Genomic DNA, 19792 nt, shown 5'->3' on the forward strand with positions numbered 1-19792 from the left:
TGGGTGGTGCACAGAGACAGGGTACCGGGACAAGGATGGGGACCGGGGGGGCACCGGGACTGGGCTCAGCACCGGCAGCAGCTTTGGGGAAGGGGAAGAAACGACACCGGGGAGCGCCGGGACCGAGAACGGGGGGGAACCGGGACGGGGATAACCATGCCCGGGGGCAACAACCGGGACCGGGACCGAGAGTGAGTGAAAGAGGCACCGGGACCGGACCGAGGGGCGAACGGAGCTGGGCAGCGGCACTTGGGGCATCACCGGCACCGGGCAGAACGGCGATGCCAAGGGGTCTCCTTGGGGACATTGGGGTGACATTGGGGTCCCTGTTCCCCCCTTGGGGACATTGGGGTGACACTGGGGTCCCTGTTCCCCCCTTGGGGACATTGGGGTGACATTGGGGTCCCTGTTCCCCCCTTGGGGACATTGGGGTGACATTGGGGTCCCTGTTCCCCCCTTGGGGACACTGGGGTGACATTGGGGTCCCTGTCCCCTCCTTGGGGGACATTGGGGTGACATTGGGCTCCCTGTCCCCTCCTTGGGGACATTGGGGTGACATTGGGGTCCCTTTTTCCTCCCCTTGGGGACATTGGGGTGACACTGGGGTCCCTTTTTCCTCCCCTTGGGGACATTGGGGTGACATTGGGGTCCCCGTTGTTCCCCCCTTGGGGACATTGGGGTGACATTGGGGTCCCTTTTTCCTCCCCTTGTGGACATTGGGGTCCCCCTTGTCCTGTCATTCCCTTTGTCACCACCAGGCGGCGCCGCTGCTCCAGGTCCGGCCGGACCCCCTCCAAATTTTGGGGCTTTTTATTTGGGTGGATTTTATGTGAATTTAAAAACATTTTTGGTACTTCTGGCTCAGCTTTCGCTGCTTTTTACCCGGGGGGGGTTGGATAAAGGGCTTACCCGGAGCTAAGAAGGATTATAAACAGGGAAAGGGGTTTGGGGGGGGGATGAAATGTGAAATGTGATTTTTTTTTTTGAGGTTGAAAACGTGTCCCCGGTTGTCCCAGCGGGCCGGGGTCGCCATGGCGGGCCGGGGCCGCGGCCGGGGCCGGGGGCAGATGACGTTTAACGTGGAGGCCGTGGGCATCGGCAAGGGGGACGCGCTGCCGCCGCCCACCCTGCAGCCAGCGCCGCTCTTCCCGGTGAGCCCTCCGGTAACGCGGGCCCCGGGGGGGAAACGCCATCAGCTGGTTTTAAAATTGGAAAAGTTTAATAGGAAAAAATTATCATCGTCATTATTATTATTATTATTATTATTATTATTATTATTATTATTATTATTATTATTATTATTATTATTATTATTATTTTACATATTATATATTATACATTATATATTATATAATATATATTTCATATAATATATTATATATTACATATAATATATTATACATTATATATTATATATTATATATTAGTATATATTATTACAAAGAATATATATACTAATAAATAATATATATACTAATATATAATATATATACTAATACATATATCTAATATATATATACACACATATATATACATATATATACACACGTACATATACATTACATACGTATATATAAGTATACATATACATATACATACATACATATGTATATACACACATATATATACATATATATACATATATATACACACATACATTACACATATATATATAAGTATACATATACATATGCATATACATATATATATACACACATACATTACATACATATATATAAGTATACATATACATATATATATACATACATACATATATATACACACATATATATACATATATATACACACATACATATACATTACATACGTATATATAAGTACACATATACATATACATACAAACATATATATACACACACATATATATACATATATATACACATATACATATACATTACATACATATATATGTTTACATATACATTACATACATATATATAAGTTTACATATACATACATATATATACATATATATACATATATATACACATATATACACACATACATATACATTACATACGTATATATAAGTTTACATATACATTACATACATACATATATATATATACATATATATACATATATATATATATACACACACACACACACATATATATATATATGTATAAAACCTAGAACACGCTAATTAATCAAATCATAACTCGCGTGACACTAATTTCAGCATTTGCCCAAAAGCAATGGTAAAATATCCATTTCCCCCTTTCCCCGCAGGCCCTGGAGCGCCGCGCGGCGCCGCTGCCCGGCGGCGAGGAGGGCGAGTACATGCTGGCCCTGAAGCAGGAGCTGCGCCGGGCCGTGAAGGGGCTCCCGTACTTCGTCAAACCGGGGGCGCCCCGCAGAGGTACCGGCACCACCGGCGGCACCGGCGGCGGACTCAGCCTCCGGTGTGCCCCGCGGCGGGACGGGGCTCGTCCCGGCGTGCTCCAGAACTCTCCTTGCAGTACCCAGCCCCATCGTTTTATCCCCCCGTTGTATTCCCCCCCATTTATCCCATTCCATTGCCCCATTATTTATCCCCCCATTTTATTCCCCCTCATTTTATTGCCATTTTATTCCCGTGATTTATCCCCTCCGTTTTAGCCCCTCCCGTTATTTATCCCCCCCCCATTTTATTCCCCCTATTGTCTTCCCCATTTTATCCCCCCATGTTTTATCCCCCCCCTTTTATCCCCTCCCCATTTTATGCCCCTTATTTTCTTCCCCCGTTTTAATCCCCCCATTTTCTTCCCCTGTTTTATCTCCCTCCATTTTCTTCCCCCCTGTTTTATCTCCCCCCATTTTATTCCTCCCATTATTTATCCCCCCCATTTTATCCCCACCATTTTATCCCTCCTGTTTTCTTCCTCCCCATTTTATTCCCTGTTTTATTCCCCCCCCTTTTATCCCCTCATTTTATTCCCATTGTATTCCCATTGTATTCCCATTATTTATCTCCCCCATTTTATTCTCCCTATTATTTATCCCCCTCATTTTATCCCCTTCATTTTATTGCCCCGTTTTATCCCCCCCATTGTATTCCTTCCATTTTTTATTCCCCCCATTTTATTCCCCCCATTCTCTTCCCCATTTTATCCCCCCATTTTTTATCCCCCCCCATTTTATTCCCATTATTTATTCCCCCTATTATTTATTCCTCCCATTTTATTCCCCCTGTTTTATTCCCCACATTTCATTCCCCCCCATTTTATTCCCATTATTTATCTCCCCCATTTTATTCCCCCCATTTTATTCCCATTATTTATCTCCCCCATTTTCTTCCCTCCCATTTCATTCCCATTATTTATCTCCCTCATTCTATTACCCCCATTTTATTCCCTCTCATTTTATTTCCCCCCATTCTCTTCCCCATTTTATCCCCCCGATTTTATTCCCCCATTGTATCCCCCCATTATTTATTCCCATTTTTTATCCCCCTCATTTTATCCCCTCCCTCATTTTATTCCCATTTTATTCCCCTTTGCTGCACCACCTCATGCCATCATCCATCGGGGGTGGCTGTCCCCAAATCCCGCTGGAATGTCCCCAAATTCCCCCAAAATGTCCCCAAATCCTCCTAAATGTCCCCAAATCCCCACAGAGTGTCCCCAAATCCCCCAAAATGTCCCCAAATCCCCCAAACCCCCACAGAGTGTCCCCAAATCCCCTAAAATGTGCCCAAATCCCCACAGAGTGTCCCCAAATCCCCCAAAATGTCCCCAAATCCCCTAAAATGTCCCCAAATCCCCACAGAATATCCCCAAATCCCCCAAAATGTCCCCAAATCCCCCAAAATGTCCCCAAACCCCCACAGAGTGTCCCCAAATCCCCACAGAGTGTCCCCAAATCCCACCAAATTGTCCCCAAATCCCCCAAAATGTCCCCAAATCCCACCAAAATGTCCCCAAATCCCCTGAAATGTCCCCAAATCCCCGCGTGCCCCCGCAGACATCGAGCGCTACTCGGACAAGTACCAGCTCTCCAGCCCCGTGGACAACGCCATCGACTGGAACCCAGGTGGGTGACGCAGGAGGGGACACAGAGGGGTCCTGGGGGGCACCTGGGGGTTTTTTGGGGTCCCCCCTTTGCCCAGTTTTGCCCAATTCTGCCCCCCCAGACTGGCGGCGGCTCCCGCGGGAGCTGAAGATCCGCGTGCGGCGGCCGCGCAAAGCCCGTGAGTGACCCCGGCCTGTCCCCACCCCGCGTGTCCCCGTTGTCCCCTGGGGGGTGACAGTGCCCTGTGCCCCCCCAGGGACCCCCGGGCCTGTCCCCAAGCAGCAGGTGGCACTGGACAAGGAGGAGGCCATCAAGAAGCTGGAGGTACGGAGGGGAGGCTGGGGGTGGTTGGGTTGGCAGGGGTGAGGGACCTGACTCCGGGCTCTCAGAGGGCTGATTTATTTCATAATAAATTTATAACGCTTTATAATACAATTTATAATACTTTATGATCCTATATAATACTATATAAATTTACAATACTTTATAATGCTATATTGTATTTAAAAATACTATAGTACACTATACTGTACTGTGTTCTCAGAAGGCTAATTTAATAATTTATAATACTACATTATATTTAAAAATGCTATTTATTCCTTTATAATACTATATTCTATTGTATATAGAATATATACAATAGAATATAGTATTATAAAGGAATAGAATATATAATTATATAGAATATATATAGAATATATATATAATATATAATATTATATAGAATATATAATACTATATTCTATTGAAAATGTTACTTATTACTTTATTATACTATTTATTACTTTATTGTACTATATTATATTGAAAAATGCTAGTTTTTATTTATTATACTGTATTCTATTTTAAAATGCTATTTATTACTTTTCAGTACTACATTATATTTAAAAATACTATTAATTTCTTTATAATACTATATTTAAAAATACTGTTTATTACTTTATAATACTATATTTTATTTTAAAATACTATACTATAGTGTGTTCTCAGAAGGCTAATTTATTGCTTTTTATAATTTATATATATTATATAAATTTATATATATAACTTTATAATATATACATAATCTAATGTAATTTATAATACTATATTATATTTTAAAATACTATACTATAGTGTGTTTGCAGAAGGCTAATTTATTACTTTTTATAATTTATATATTTTATATACAGTGTTATTTAATATATAGTATTAATAAATATCTAATATATAGTATTATACATACTATAGTATATATAATATATACTATATTATATATTATAGTACATACTAATATACTATATAATATTGATGCAATATTGTTATATTAATATATCTGTTATTAATTAATTATTAATTATTATATTATATATTATATATTACATATTATATATTATATTATATGTTATATGTTATATATTATATATTATATATTATATATTATATATTATATATTATATATTATATATTATATATTATATATTATATGTTATATATTATATGTTATATGTTATATATTATATGTTATAGATTATAGATTATAGATTATATTAATCCTATATATAACAATATATAGTATTATTTATAATACTATCTTGTATTTTAAAATGCTATACTATACTAAAGAATACAGAAGTGATACCTACTGAAAAGTATGTAAGAAAATAGAATAATGAAAAGATAAGAAGATAATAATGAAAAAAAAGATAAAATATAATAATGAAAAAAATATTAATAAAAACTTGTGACTCTTTCTAGAGTCTTGACACATTTTGGCACTGATTAGCCAATTAGTGAAAACAACTCCCAGCAGAATCAAACAGTCCAAACTTCTTCCACATGAGCAAGACACAGGAGAAGCAAACGAGATCAGAATTGTTTTCCTTTTTCTGAGGTTTAGCAAAACACAGGAGAAGCAAACGAGATCAGAATTGTTTTCCTTTTTCTGAGGTTTAGCAAAACACAGGAGAAGCAAACGAGATCAGAATTGTTTTCCTTTTTCTGAGGTTTCTCAGCTTCCCAGGAGAGAAATCCTGGGATTTTTTCAGGGAAAGTCGCAGGGATTGTTCCGGAAAATGTGAATTCCACAGGGGGTGCCCCCAGTGGGTGCATTTGGGGTTTTTTTTGTCCCCTCAGAGCCTGGAGAAGAAGGAGGAGGAGGTGACATCCGAGGAGGAGGAGGAGAAGGAGGAGGAGGAAGAAGGAAAGGAGGAGGAGGAGGAGGAGTACGACGAGGAGGAGCACGAGGAGGTGACGAAGGGGGGACCTGGGCGGGTTGGTGGGTGCTCAGGGTGTCCCCAGGTGCCACCCGTGCCCCCTTTGTCCCCTCAGGAGACCGACTACGTGCTGTCCTACTTCGACAACGGCGAGAGCTTCGCGCCCGACAGCGACGACAACGGCGACGAGGCCGTGTACTGACCCCAAAAGGGGCACTGAACCCCAAAAGTGGGTACTGACACCAAAAATGGGCACCCCAAAAGGGGGACTGACCCCAAAAGGGGCATTGAACCCCCAAAATGGGCACTGACACCAAAAATGGGCACCCCAAAAGGGGGACTGACCCCAAAAGGGGCATTGAACCCCAAAATGGACGCACCAAAATGGGTACTGACCCCAAAACTGGCATTGATCCCAAAACTGGGCACCCCAAAAGGGGGACTGACCCCCAAAAATGGGCACCCCAAAATGGGCACTGTCCCCAAAAATGGGCACTGTCCCACAGCCCTGGCATGGCAGGGGTGCCCTCACCTCCCCAGGGGACATCCTGATATCCCTTGGGGACATTGGCGTCTCTGTCCCCCCCTTGGGGACATTGGGGTCCCTGTCAGCTCCTGATATCCCTTGGGGACATTGGGGTGACATTGGGGTCCCTGTTACCCCTTGGGGACATTGGGGTGACATTGGGGTCCCTGTCACCTCCCCAGGACAGTGGGAACACCCTGTTATCCCCTTGGGGACACTGAGGTGACTTTGGGGTCCCCTTGGGGACATTGGGGTGACGTTGGGGTCCCTATTCCCCCCTTGGGGACATTGGGGGGACATTGAGGTCCCTGTTTCCCCCTTGGGGACATTGGGGTGACATTGGGGACACTGGGGTGACATTGGGGTCCCCCTGGGGACGTTGTGGTGACATTGGGGTCCCTATTTCCCCCTTGGGGACATTGGGGGGACATTGGGGACACTTAGGTGACATTGGGGTCCCCCTGGGGACATTGGGGTGACATTGGGGTCCCTGTTATCCCTTGGGGACATTGGGGTGACATTGGGGGTCCCCGTTCCGCCCTTGGGGTCCCCCTTGTCCTGTCATTCCCTTTGTCACCACCAGGTGGCGCCGGCGCTCCAGGCCCGACGTGTGGGGGGGGCGGGACCCCCTCAAATTTTGGGGCTTTTTTGGGTGAATTTAAAAATATTTTTGATATTTCTGGCTCAGCTTTTGGTGTTTTTTAGCACGGGGGGGGTTTGGATAAGGGGGTTACCAGAGGCTAAGAGGAATTAAAATGGGGAAAAGATTTTGGGGGGGGCTGAAATGTGATTTTTTTTTTTTTTGAGGTGGAAAATGTGTTTGTATAAAGAAGGAAAAGATATTTTAGAAGGAAAAGTTTTATGGGGAGCGGAAGGTGGGGTTTTTTTCGGGTGGAAAAAATGGTTTTTGAAAAACAAAAACTTGTTTGAAAAAAAAATCAAGAAGTTTTTTTAGGGGAAAACTATTTTTTGGGGTGGCAAGGCGGATTTTTGGGGAGGAAAAGTGTAATTTTGGGGAGGAAAATGTAACTTCTTGTAGGTCAAGATGTCTTTTTGAGGGGGCAAAAATGTACTTTTGGGGAGGGAAAAATACGTTTCGGGCGGAATGTGCATTTTTGAGGGAGGAAACTTTGGTTTATTGTGGACATTTTGGAGGGGCAAGGCGTATTTTTAAATAACATTTTTGGGTTTTCGGTGATAAAGCAGATTTTGGGGGAGGAAAAAGCAATATATTTTTTTTTTCAGGGATGATTTTGGGGTTGAAAAAATGCGGATTTTTTGGGGCGGGGGGGGGCACAAACAGATTTTTTGGTAGGGACAAACAGCTTTTTTTTTTTTTTTCCGAGGGGGGATATTTTGAATGGGGATAAATATTTCGGGGCGAGGATTTTTTGGGGAAGTTCAGCGGGTTTTTTTTCGCAGGAAGGGGCGGTTTTGTGTCGCCCTGGGGTTTGTTGGTGCCTCAGGGCCGCTCACGCCGCCCTCACAAGCTCCAGTTCCTGTTTGTGGCCGCCAACATTCTCAACTTCCATTTTTATCCATTTTTATCCATTTTTATCCTTTTTTTTTTCCTTTTTTCCAAGGTAAAAATCTTGAATTTTGAGGGGTGGGATTTGTCCCCCCACCCTAAACCTGGAGAAGGATTTGGGGGGGTTGAGGAAAGTGCCCAAATCCTTTGGGTTTTGTCAGCCGTGCCTCAGTTTCCCCCATTTCTGAGGGTCCCTTATCCCGGTTGAAACCAGTTTGGAAATTCTGGGGGTTCCCAAAAAACCCCAAAAATACTCAAAAAAAAACCAGGAAGGTGAGGCTGAACCCCCAGAGCTGCCCACAGGGATAATGAGGGAGGTTTATGGCCTTAATTGGTTTAATTAGGGCTGTAAAATGGGGAGGGGGGGGGGCAGAGTTCAGCCCCTGGGGTGGAGCATTTTAGGGGGGAAAAAAACCCAACAATTTTGGGGAAAAATCAACAATTTTAGGGGGAAAATCAACAATTTTAGGGGGAAAAATAAACAATTTTAGGGGAAAAATCAACAATTTTAGGGGGGAAATCAACAATTTTAGGGAAAAAAACCAACAATTTTAGGGGGAAAATCAACAATTTTAGGGGGAAAAATCAACAATTTTAGGGGAAAAATCAACAGTTTTAGGGAAAAAACCAACAATTTTAGGGGGAAAAAACAACAATTTTAGGGGGAAAAATCAACAATTTTAGGGGAAAAATCAACAGTTTTAGGGAAAAAACCAACAATTTTAGGGGGAAAAAACAACAATTTTAGGGGGAAAAATCAACAATTTTAGGGGAAAAATCAACAGTTTTAGGGAAAAAACCAACAATTTTAGGGGGAAAAAACAACAATTTTAGGGGGAAAAATCAACAATTTTAGGGGAAAAATCAACAGTTTTAGGGAAAAAACCAACAATTTTAGGGGGAAAAAACAACAATTTTAGGGGGAAAAATCAACAATTTTAGGGGAAAAATCAACAGTTTTAGGGAAAAAACCAACAATTTTAGGGGGAAAAAACAACAATTTTAGGGGGAAAAATCAACAATTTTAGGGGAAAAATCAACAGTTTTAGGGAAAAAACCAACAATTTTAGGGGGAAAAAACAACAATTTTAGGGGCAAAATCAACAATTTTGGGGGAAAATCAACAATTTTGGGGGAAATCAACAATTTTAGGGAGAAAATCAACAATTTTAGGAAGGAAAATCAGCAATTTTATGGGGGGGAAATCCACAGATTTGGGGGTGGGGGGGAAATCAACAATTATCAGGGGGAAAAATCAACAGTTGTAGTGGGGAAAACGAACAATTCCAGGGGGTAAAATCGACAATTTTAGGTGGGGAAAAATCAACAGTTTTAGGGGGGGAAATGAACAATTTTATGAGGGGGGAAATCCACAAATTTGGGGGGAAAAATCAACAATTTTAAGGGGGAAAAATCAACAATTTTAGGGGGGAAATGAACAATTTTATGGGGGGGAAATCGAAAAATTTGGGGGGGAAAAATCAACAATTTGAGGGGGGAAAATCAACAATTTCAAGGGGGGAAAAGTCAGCAATTTTAGGGGGGGAAAATCAACAATTTTCAGGGGAAAAAAAATCAACAATTCCAGGGGGAAAAATCAATAGTTGTAGGGGAAAAAATCAACAGATTCAGGGGGGAAAGTGAACAATTCCAGGGGAAAAAAAATCAACAATTCCAGCAGAGAAAAAATCAACAATTTTAGGGGGGAAAACCAATAGTTTTAAGGGGGGAAATCAACAATTTCAAGGGGGAAAAAATCAACAATTTTAAGGGGGAAAACCAACAATTTTAGAGGGGAAAATCAACAATTCCAGGGGGGAAATTCAACAATTTTAAGGGGGAAAAATCAACAATTTCAAGGGGGAAAAATCAACAATTTTAAGGGGGAAAACCAACAATTTTAGAGGGGAAAATCAACAATTGCAGGGGGAAAAATCAAGTTTTATGGGGGGAAAATCAACAGTTTTAAGGGGGAAAAATCAACAATTTCAAGGGGGAAAAATCATCAATTTTAAGGGGGAAAACCAACAATTTTAGAGGGGAAAATCAACAATTCCAGGGGGAAAAATCAAGAGTTTTACGGGGGGAAAATCAACAATTTTAAGGGGGAAAAACCAATAATTTTAGAGGGGAAAATCAACAATTCCAGGGGGGAAAATCGAGAGTTTTACGGGGGGAAAATCAACAATTTTAAGGGAAAAACGAACAGTTTTAGGGGAGGAAAATGAACAATTTTAAGGGGAAAATCAACAATTCCTGGAGGAAAAAAAAATCCAATCTTTCAGGGGGGAAAATCAACAAATTCAGGGGGTGGGGTGGCCAGTCTGGGACTGGGGTGTCTCCCAGATTTTTGGGGGGGCTGTGGGAGTTTCTCCCTAAATTTTTTGGGGTTTTTCTGGGCGCTGTTTCTGTGTTTTTTGGTGCCTCCCCTTTTCCCTCAGCGCAGCCCATCAGGCCCAGGGCAGGGTGACCTTTTCCCTCCTTGGCCGTTGTCCAAAATGGCTCAAATTCCACTAAAAATAAAAAAAAAAACAAAAAATAAAAATGGTGGGAGGAGGAGGGGCCAGCCCAGGGATTTTGGGGGGGCTCCAAGTGGGGGAGAGGGTGGGGAGCCAAGCCAAGGTCGTGGCCTTGTTTTTGGGACAGCGGCGCCTTTCACCCACATCCCAAAAACCGAGCCCGGGGCGCTGCTCCGGCAGGGCCGAAAAAAGGCTGGAAAATCGGGAATGCTGCCCTGCCTGCCTCAGTTTCCCTGCTCCCTTTCCCAGCCTCTCCGTGCCTCAGTTTCCCTCCTTTTATTACTTTTTTCTGCTCAGATTTTTTGCCTTTTTTTTTTTTTTATTTTCCCCCAGAAAAACCAGGAAAACTCCAAATCCCCCCCCAGAAAAAAAGGCAGGAAAAGCAGTTTGTGCCTCAGTTTCCCCACTCTGCACCCCCAGCTTGTTTCAATCTCTCTGTGCCTCAGTTTCCCTCCTTTTATTACTTTTTCTGCTCAGATTTTTTGCCTTTTTTTTTTTTTCCCCCTGGAAAAACAAGGAAAACCCCAGGAAAAAGGCAGGAAAAGCAGTTTGTGCCTCAGTTTCCCCACTCCGTTTTCCAATCTCTCCGTGCCTCAGTTTCCCTCCTTTTATTACTTTTTTTCTGCTCAGATTTTTTGCCTTTTTTTTTTTTTTTATTTTCCCCCAGAAAAACCAGGAAAACTCCAAATCCCCCCCCAGAAAAAAAGGCAGGAAAAGCAGTTTGTGCCTCAGTTTCCCCACTCCATTTTCCAATCTCTCCGTGCCTCAGTTTCCCTCCTTTTATTACTTTTTTTCTGCTCAGATTTTTTGCCTTTTTTTTTTTTTTTTTTTCCCCTGGAAAAACCAGGAAAACTCCAAAACCCCCCCAGAAAAAAAAGCCGGAAAAGCAGTTTGTGCCTCAGTTTCCCCACTCCGTTTTTCAATCTCTCCGTGCCTCAGTTTCCCTCCTTTTATTACTTTTTTCTGCTCAGATTTTTTGCCTTTTTTTTTTTTTTTTATTTTCCCCCAGAAAAACCAGGAAAACTCCAAATCCCCCCCCAGAAAAAGAGGCAGGAAAAGCAGTTTGTGCCTCAGTTTCCCCACTCCGTTTTCCAATCTCTCCGTGCCTCAGTTTCCCTCCTTTTATTACTTTTTTCTGCTCAGATTTTTTGCCTTTTTTTTTCCCCTGGAAAAACAAGGAAAACCCCAGGAAAAAAGGCAGGAAAAGCAGTTTGTGCCTCAGTTTCCCCACTCTGCACCCCCAGCTTGTTTCCATCTCTCTGTGCCTCAGTTTCCCTCCTTTTATTACTTTTTTCTGCTCAGATTTTTTGCCTTTTTTTTTCCCCTGGAAAAACAAGGAAAACCCCAGGAAAAAAGGCAGGAAAAGCAGTTTGTGCCTCAGTTTCCCCACTCCGTTTTCCAACCTCTCCGTGCCTCAGTTTCCCTTCTTTGCGCTGGTTTTTTTCTGCTCAGAGTTTTTGCCTTTTTTTTTTTTTTATTCTCCCCTGGAAAAACCAGGAAAACTCCAAAACCCCCCCAGAAAAAAAAAGCCGGAAAAGCAGTTTGTGCCTCAGTTTCCCCACTCTGTTATTATCTCTGTGCCTCAGTTTCCCTCCTTTTATTATTTTTTTTTTCCTCAGCTTTTTTTGCTTTTTTTCCCCCTGGAAAAATCAGTAAAACCCCAGAACCCCCTGCAGAAAAAAAGCAGGGAAAGCAGTTCCTGCCTCAGTTTCCCCACTCGCCCCAATTTTAATCTCTCTTTGCCTCAGTTTCCCTTCTTTGCATTATTTTTTTGGTCAGCTTTTTTTGCTTTTTTTGCTTTTTTTCCTCCTGAAAAGAACAGGAAACCACCCCAGAGCTGTTCTCAGAAAAACAAAAAAAAAAAAAAGGAAAAAAAGGAAAAGCAGTTTGTGCCTCAGTTTCCCCACTCTGCACCCCCAGCTTGTTTCAGTCTCTCTGTGCCTCAGTTTCCCTCCTTTTATTACTTTTTTCTCCTCAGCTTTTTTGCTTTTTTCCCCCTGGAAAAACCAGGAAAACCCCAGGAAAAAAAAGCAGGAATACTCCCCTGCCTCAGTTTCCCCACTCGTGCCTGTTTCCATCTCTCCGTGCCTCAGTTTCCCTTCTTTGCACCATTTTTCTGCTCAGCTTTTTTGCTTTTTTTCTCCTGGAAAAACCAGGGAACTCCCCCAGGGCTGCTCGCAGAAAACCCCCCCCCCCAAAAACAAAAAAAAAAAAAACAAAACAAAAATTGAGAAAATAATTTATTTCTATCCTGATTCCAAGGGGGTTCCTGCCATCCTCCCAGCCCCGAGACACACAGGGAGACGACAGAATAACTTCATTTATTTATTACAACTTTATTACAAACTTTGCCCCCCAGGGGCTGCGAAAAAAAGTACAAAATTTGCATTTTTGTGCTTCCCACCCCACCCCCCGATAGACTATGTACAAAACCAGAGTACAAAAGGTCGTGACACCGACTCTGTGTCGCGACAGGACGGACTCACGATGCCACAGCGCCCCCTCCTCCCTCGGCGGGAGCGCCCAGAGCCACGAAATGAAGCTGGAATTAATTAAAAACCACAACTCCCTGCCTGTCCCTGTCACGACAGGACGAGCACCGCGCCAGCCGAGATCTCCCGGCTGGATCTGCTTTGTCTCCCCGCGGTCCCTGAGGGGTTTTCTGTCCCTCGGGGTTCGAGGTGGGGAACAGCAGGAATTCCTGGGAGCGGAATCCCTCGGGAAGTGCAGGAATTTGCAGCAGCTCCTCAGGAATGTGACATTTTTTTCCCTTTTCCAGATGTGCTGTGCAGTCAGAGCCCGGGTGTGGCTGTGGAGCTCACTGGATGATGTTGTTGTTGTTGTTGGGGGTGCTGTTGGACACGCAGGGATCCACCTGCGAGCGGCAGGAGGGTGAGGAGCCCGCACAGGTGAGCCCATCGGCCCCACCTGCTCCCGGCTCCGCCGCCGCGCTCACCTCCGTGTAGGTGGGGGGAGGCATGAACTTGAACTCGGGCGCGTACATGAAGATGGGGCTGTCGAAGCCGTCGGGATCGTCCAGCAGGGGCGTGGTGGGGCTCTCCAGGCGGTGATCCTCGGGCACGATGTCCAGGTAGCACGGGGGAGCTGTGGAGAGGCAGGGAAACGCCGGTGAGCTCAGCTGGGACATCACATCACAGAGGGGCTCCGCACACCCCAGCCCGGGCGTCCCACCCCGCTCACCCTCGGGAGCGTCGGGCAGGTTCAGGTCCACCCAGCTCATCTCGGAACTGGTCTGACTGGCCATGCTGGAGCTGCGGCTGCCGATGCCGGAGCGGCTCCCGATCACCAGGGGCAGCTCCAGGATGATCTTCTTGGAGCCCGGAACGCTGACGTAAATCTGAAACAAAAAAAACCCCCAAACTTAGACATCCGTAGCACAAAACCCCAGAGCGACAAAAAACCCGAAGCGAAGAAAATGAGCACTCACCTGCAGGAAGTATTCCACCCTGAGGATGTTGCAGCCCAGGATGGAAGGCTTCAGCTTCCTCACGCGGATGGTTTTGCCCCGCCACGACTCGGAGGTGCCCGAGATGATGTGGTTGCCACGAACGCAGGAGAGTTTCTGGGAGAACACCTTGGTCTGCCCGTTGGCCAGGTAGGTGTGCTTGGCCACGATGGCGGCCTTGGGCACCACGATGCGCGAGCAGGTGTTCTCGAAGTCGGCGTTGATGCAGATCTCATCGCCTGCCAAGGGAATGACCAACTGTTAAAGGTGTTTGGGGTTTCCCCGAGGTTCCCCCACTGCAGTTCCCCGTTCCCAGCAATCCTCACCCTCACAGAAGCCTTTCCTGTCGATCTGGGCGCTGACAGACACGCGGCCATCGGGGATGAACATGCACGACACTTTCTTCTCCTTTTTGGCTGCAACTGGAGACTGTGGGGAGAGAGGGAACAGTCAAACACTGGCCCCCATCTTGTTCTTCCAACCCTTCCTTCCTCCTTTTCTTCCTTCCTCCTTTTCTTCCTTCCTCCTTTTTGCAACCGAGCCTCGAATTCCCCTGGAGCGCCCAACACGCCCCACCCAGTGTCAGTTTCTGGAATTATCCACATCTCCTTAATCCCACCCTTAATCCCGCTCAGATCTGATTAAAGCCACCACGGGCTTGGGTTGACCCTCCCCAAGGGCTTTTCTCGCCAGCTCTGAGAGACGAAAGGGGCTCACCAGCAGTTCTGGGGTGTTCACATCCACAGGATCCATCACCTCGAAGCGTTTCTTGATCAGCTGAGCGGGGCAGGACGGGCGCTCCAGAGACGCCTGCACCCAGTAATCCACAGAGCCGTACTTGCCCTTGAACGTGGTGCCCAGCGGCCTGGAGACAAACAGGGGGTTACTCCAGAGCCAAAATACGGATTTTCCACTTCGATTCCAGTTTAATTCCAGTCTGATTCAACCCCAGTGGCAGCCGCTGCCTCGTACTCACCCCTGGGGCAGCTCGAAGCCGAATTTGTACTCGTACTTGTTGCCGGGTCTCAGGATGACTGAGCCGTCGTCATCTGGAGGAGGAAAAGGGCAGGGAAATCATCAGGGTGATCCTGAGCTCCGAGGGTGTTGGGTAACCCCTGTCCACACCCCGGGAACCCCGTGTTCTCTGCCTGCACCTCACCAACACCCCGGGGCAGAGCTGAGCGTCCCGCTGGCTCCACCCCAGCTCCAGTTTCCCCTTTATCTCCCAGCTCCAGCCCCAGGGTGTGATCCCGTGCCCGGCCCTGGCCGTGCCACCGGTGTTCCCAACCCCCGTGGAGTCAGAACACACCACAGCAGCTCCCCAGGCTCTGATTTTGTCCTTTAGCTCCCAAACTTCGACTTGGCTTGGCCAAGTTACTACGTTTTTCTAGATTTAGTTATTTTTCCCAAACTCCAGGCACGCCATTAAGGCTGTGCTGGTGATCAAGCAACTCCAATGGGATTTAGGGGTGGCCCTCCCAAACCCCCTACCCCATCCAGCCTCACCACATCCCTTTTGTGCCCAACCCCGAAATTGGGTTGGGTTTATAAACCAATATTTAAAGCCACCCTCACCACTTTTCCAGCCCCATGGCCTCACCTGTGGGCTGCTCCTCAAGGGCCAGCACGTCCTCGAAGCGCAGGTACTCCATCTCCTGCCGGCACTGGGCCGGGCCCTTGGCCCAGGTCACCCTGGCCACGCCACACGCCAGCACCTTGACGGCGGTGACACGGGTCACCTCGGCCACCTCCACCAGCACTCGCCCGGCCACTTTGTCCCCGCTGAAATAAACCTTGTCGGGCTCGCTGAAGGCCACAGCGAAGTTCTTCACCTTCTTGAACATCACCATGGCTGGGGTAGGACGAGGAGGAACGGTTTGATCAAGTAAAGGCTGCAGGGTTTTATCCCTGTAGGGCAACAAAATCCGCCCGAGGTAAAAAAAAAAAAAAAGGAAAAAAGGAAAAAGGGAGCGAAGGCTTTGTTGAGAGAGACGCTGCGAAGTTCCCACAGGAGCTCCTTGCCCCGGGACCTCAGCGCTCTGAGGGAGCCGCTGCTGTCTCCACCTTTTATAGGCTCGGGGTCCCCGCCCACCCCCGCCCGCGCCTGTTGCTCCCGGGGCCGCCACGCTGAGGGCGCGTGGCCGGGCGTGCTGCTCGCGTGATCAGCGCGCTGATTGGCTGCCGCTGCCTTGTTTACGGCAGCACTGACCAATCAGAGCAGCGCCCGGGGAGCGTGGACAGCGTGTGAAGGAAAGCAGCGCGTGTTCAGCGGGGGCGGGACGGACGGGGGTGGAGTGACAGCTCGGAGGACCAATGGGGGGCGAGGATGGGCGGCGGCTCTGGCCAATGGCGAGCGCGGAACACGATGTCATGTTCCCAGGGTGGGGGGGGCACGGGGGTGTTGTTCCCAGTTTGGGACAGGCCGCGTTGTACTGGGAGAACTGGGAGCGGCCCTGAGGGGCCCTGAGGGGTGGGGAGCGTTCACCTCCTTCCTCAGAATCCTACCCCCAACCCAGGGTGTGAGAAATGAAATCTGGGGGCGCCTCCAGTGCCCTCCCTCAGCCCCCCCAGCGAACTCTCCCCTATTAATTTGGGTTAATTAGGGCGGATTTGGGGTACGGATGAAACTGGGGTGACTCATCTGGGCAGGATTTTCCCTTTTCTGCTGCTTCCATCCCCTGGAATCCTTCAGCTGCTTCTGAGGGGTTCCCTCGCCGCCTTGGGTGGTGTTTTCACACCCCCCCTGCACACATTCCCCCCTCATTACTTGGGGTAAATAAGGGTGAATTTGGGGGTTCAGCATAAAAACCTGAATTTGGGGGTTCCCTCCCTCCTTCTGGTGTATTTTTTCCTCCTTCTGGTGTATTTTGGGGACTGTTCCCACCACCTCAGTGGTATTTTCACCCCCCCCCTGCACACACTCCCCTCTGTTATTTGGGGTAAATAAGGCTGAGTTTAGGGGTTCAGCATCAAATTTGGGGTTCCCAAATTTGGGGAATTTGAAGTTGGGCTTCCCTCCCTGTTCCTGGTGTATTTCTGGGAATGTTTTTTGCTTCCCACTCAGCTTGGGGACACTTTTCCCCCAAAATATCCTTCACAAACATCGACCCAAGCTGCAGCAAACACTCAAATCAATTCCATAACCCCTGGCCCTGTTTTCCAGCAGAGATTTGAGCACTAAAACAGAATTTCTCCTTCTTTCCAACCCCTCCAAAAGAGACTCATTTCTGAGAAACTATCAGATTTCCCTCCCCACATCAGCATTGCTCACTCCAGGACAAGAATTTGCTTTTTTCGCTTTTATTTCCCCCCAGTTTTTGGTGCTTTCCCACCTCAGGAAAATTCAAAGGAAGGAGGAGAACAATGTCCATGGAGCCCTGGCCCTGTTTTGAGCAGTAAAACAGAATTTCTCCTCCTTTCCAACCCCTCCAAATGAGACTCGTTTCCCAGAAAATATCAAATTTCTCTCCCCACATCAGCATTGCTCACTCCAGGACAAGATTTTTCTCTTTTTCCTCTTTTTTCCCCCCAGTTTTTGGTGCTTTCCCACCTCAGGAAAACGCGGAGGAAAGAGGAGAGCAATGTCCATGGAGCCCTGGCCCTGTTTTGAGCAGTAAAACAGAATTTCTCCTCCTTCCCAAGCCCTCCAAAGGAGACTTTGGTTTCTGAGAAACCATCACAATTCTCTCCCATGAACATTGCTCACTCTAGGACAGGAATTTTGATCTTTTCCCCCAGTTTTTGGTGCTTTCCCACCTCAGGAAAATGCAGAGGAAGAAGAACAATGTCCATGGAGCCCTGGCCCTGTTTTCCAGCAGGGATTTGAGCAGTAAATCAGAATTTCACATTGAGCATTGCTCCACGACAACAATTTCCTCTTTTCCTCTTTATTTTTTTTGCCCAGTTTTGGTCCTCTCGCAGCTCAGGAAGGAGAACAATGTCCATGGGGCGAGCCAGCAGTGGAAATAGGAGTGGCAGCCATTTCCAGGGAGGTTTTGTTGGGGTTTCTGTTGTTTTTGTTGGGAGTTGTCCTTCAGGGTTGTTTGTCCCGCTGTTCCTGGCGCTTTTCCTGCCCTTCTTCCCCCCGGAGTTAATTCACACCTGATCGTATAAACCGATAAAGCTCCGGATAAAGCCCGGGGCATAAACTGCCCTCCTGCCAAGCCACAGGACACAATTCCACCTTGAGAGGGAATTAATTATTCCTTGCTTGGTGCACAGTGGAGGAAATTCAGCTTTTTTTCCTCTGGTCCCTGTTGTCTCCCACTAGGAAAAAAAATGACGGGTTCGTGGAGAATTAGGGATTTATAATTATAATTAAATTATAATTATAACTTATATAAATATATAAATATAAAGAATGTATTTCTATTATATGTGTATATATTTCTTTCTATACTATATGTTTATATATTATATGTTTACATTTATCTGTATTCATTTATATTTGAAATGTGAATATATATTTATATTATTTGTTTATCTATTTATCTATTTATATAATACTAGTCATATATTTTAAATATATTAATATAGTGGTACAATGCATTAATATATTGATATATTAATATAATATATTAATACATTGATAGAATACATTTAGTATATCAATATGTATTAATTATATACAATATTATTATATTATATTATATTATATTATATTATATTATATTATATTATATTATATTATATTGTATTGTATTGTATTATATTGTATTGTATTATATTGTATTATATTATATTATATTATATTATATTATATTATATTATATATTATTATATTATATATTATTATATATTATATTATATTATATTATATATTATTATATTATATTATATTATATTATATTATATTATATTATATTATATTATATTATATTATATTATATTTTTATATTTATATAATAGATGTCTATATTTATACTTTATATATTTCTATAATATATATTTCTATATTATGTAACAATAATTTCTTTTTGTAATATAAATATACAAAGTTTTATAATTAAAATATAAATATTTAGAGATTTATAATTATAATAATAATTTGGTGAAAGGTGGGGAGCTTTTTCCAGCCTTCCCTGCCAGGGGATATTTGAGCCCTCAGATCTCTGCCCCTGTTTATGCTCTCCCTCTCCAGCTCCCATCCCCTCAGACACATTCCAGCAGAGCCAAAGGGCCAGGGAGCTCGTCAGTGAAGTGATGCCAAGCACGTTCCACATCCCAAAAATCCTCCCCGAGCTCCCCCAGCCCCGTCAGTCAGCGCTGCCCTTTCCCCCCCTGCCCTCCATGCCGGGCAATTCCCTCGAGGGCCAGGATTGCTCCAGGAATCCTGCATGGATTTGGAGGAGGGTTGGGATTTGTCACTGGGGAAAAGCCAATTTTCCAATACCAAAACCAAGAAAACCAGGAGAGGAATCGCCCAGGGCAGGGACAACCTCCTGCTCCCACTAAAATTTTATTTAAAGCATTCACTTCCCTCCAAGCTGTTACTTGTAAAAAGCCAATTTTCCCAATATCAAATCTCCTTCAAAACCAAGAAAA

At 45.0% G+C, this 19792-nt stretch overlaps 2 protein-coding genes across 3 annotated transcripts; one reads left to right on the forward strand and one right to left on the reverse strand.

Moving 5' to 3' along the window:
* The first annotated feature begins 996 nt into the window (after nt 1–996).
* Nucleotides 997–7394, forward strand: POLR3GL (RNA polymerase III subunit GL). Its single transcript, XM_058821846.1, has 7 exons — nt 997–1151; nt 2254–2383; nt 3967–4035; nt 4136–4192; nt 4271–4338; nt 6130–6243; nt 6325–7394. Exons 1-7 carry the CDS (start codon nt 1032–1034, stop codon nt 6409–6411), a joined length of 645 nt encoding a protein of 214 aa, XP_058677829.1. The 5' UTR covers nt 997–1031; the 3' UTR covers nt 6412–7394.
* Nucleotides 7395–13073: 5679 nt separating this feature from the next.
* Nucleotides 13074–16239, reverse strand: TXNIP (thioredoxin interacting protein). 2 transcript variants are annotated; one of them, XM_058821610.1, is made up of 8 exons: nt 15849–16237; nt 15225–15297; nt 14966–15113; nt 14575–14677; nt 14231–14487; nt 13984–14140; nt 13739–13887; nt 13075–13657 (listed from the first exon to the last, which is right to left on the reverse strand). In XM_058821610.1, the coding sequence occupies exons 1-8, from the start codon at nt 16096–16098 to the stop codon at nt 13601–13603; spliced, it is 1194 nt and encodes a 397-aa protein (XP_058677593.1). In that variant the 5' UTR covers nt 16099–16237; the 3' UTR covers nt 13075–13600. The 2 variants fall into 2 exon arrangements, with proteins under 2 accessions (XP_058677592.1, XP_058677593.1); XM_058821609.1 differs by having other exon boundaries at nt 13074–13887; nt 15849–16239.
* Between the last annotated feature and the right edge of the window lie 3553 nt (nt 16240–19792).

The sequence above is a fragment of the Ammospiza caudacuta genome, chromosome 30, assembly GCF_027887145.1.
Source record: "Ammospiza caudacuta isolate bAmmCau1 chromosome 30, bAmmCau1.pri, whole genome shotgun sequence".
Classification (NCBI taxonomy): domain Eukaryota; kingdom Metazoa; phylum Chordata; class Aves; order Passeriformes; family Passerellidae; genus Ammospiza; species Ammospiza caudacuta.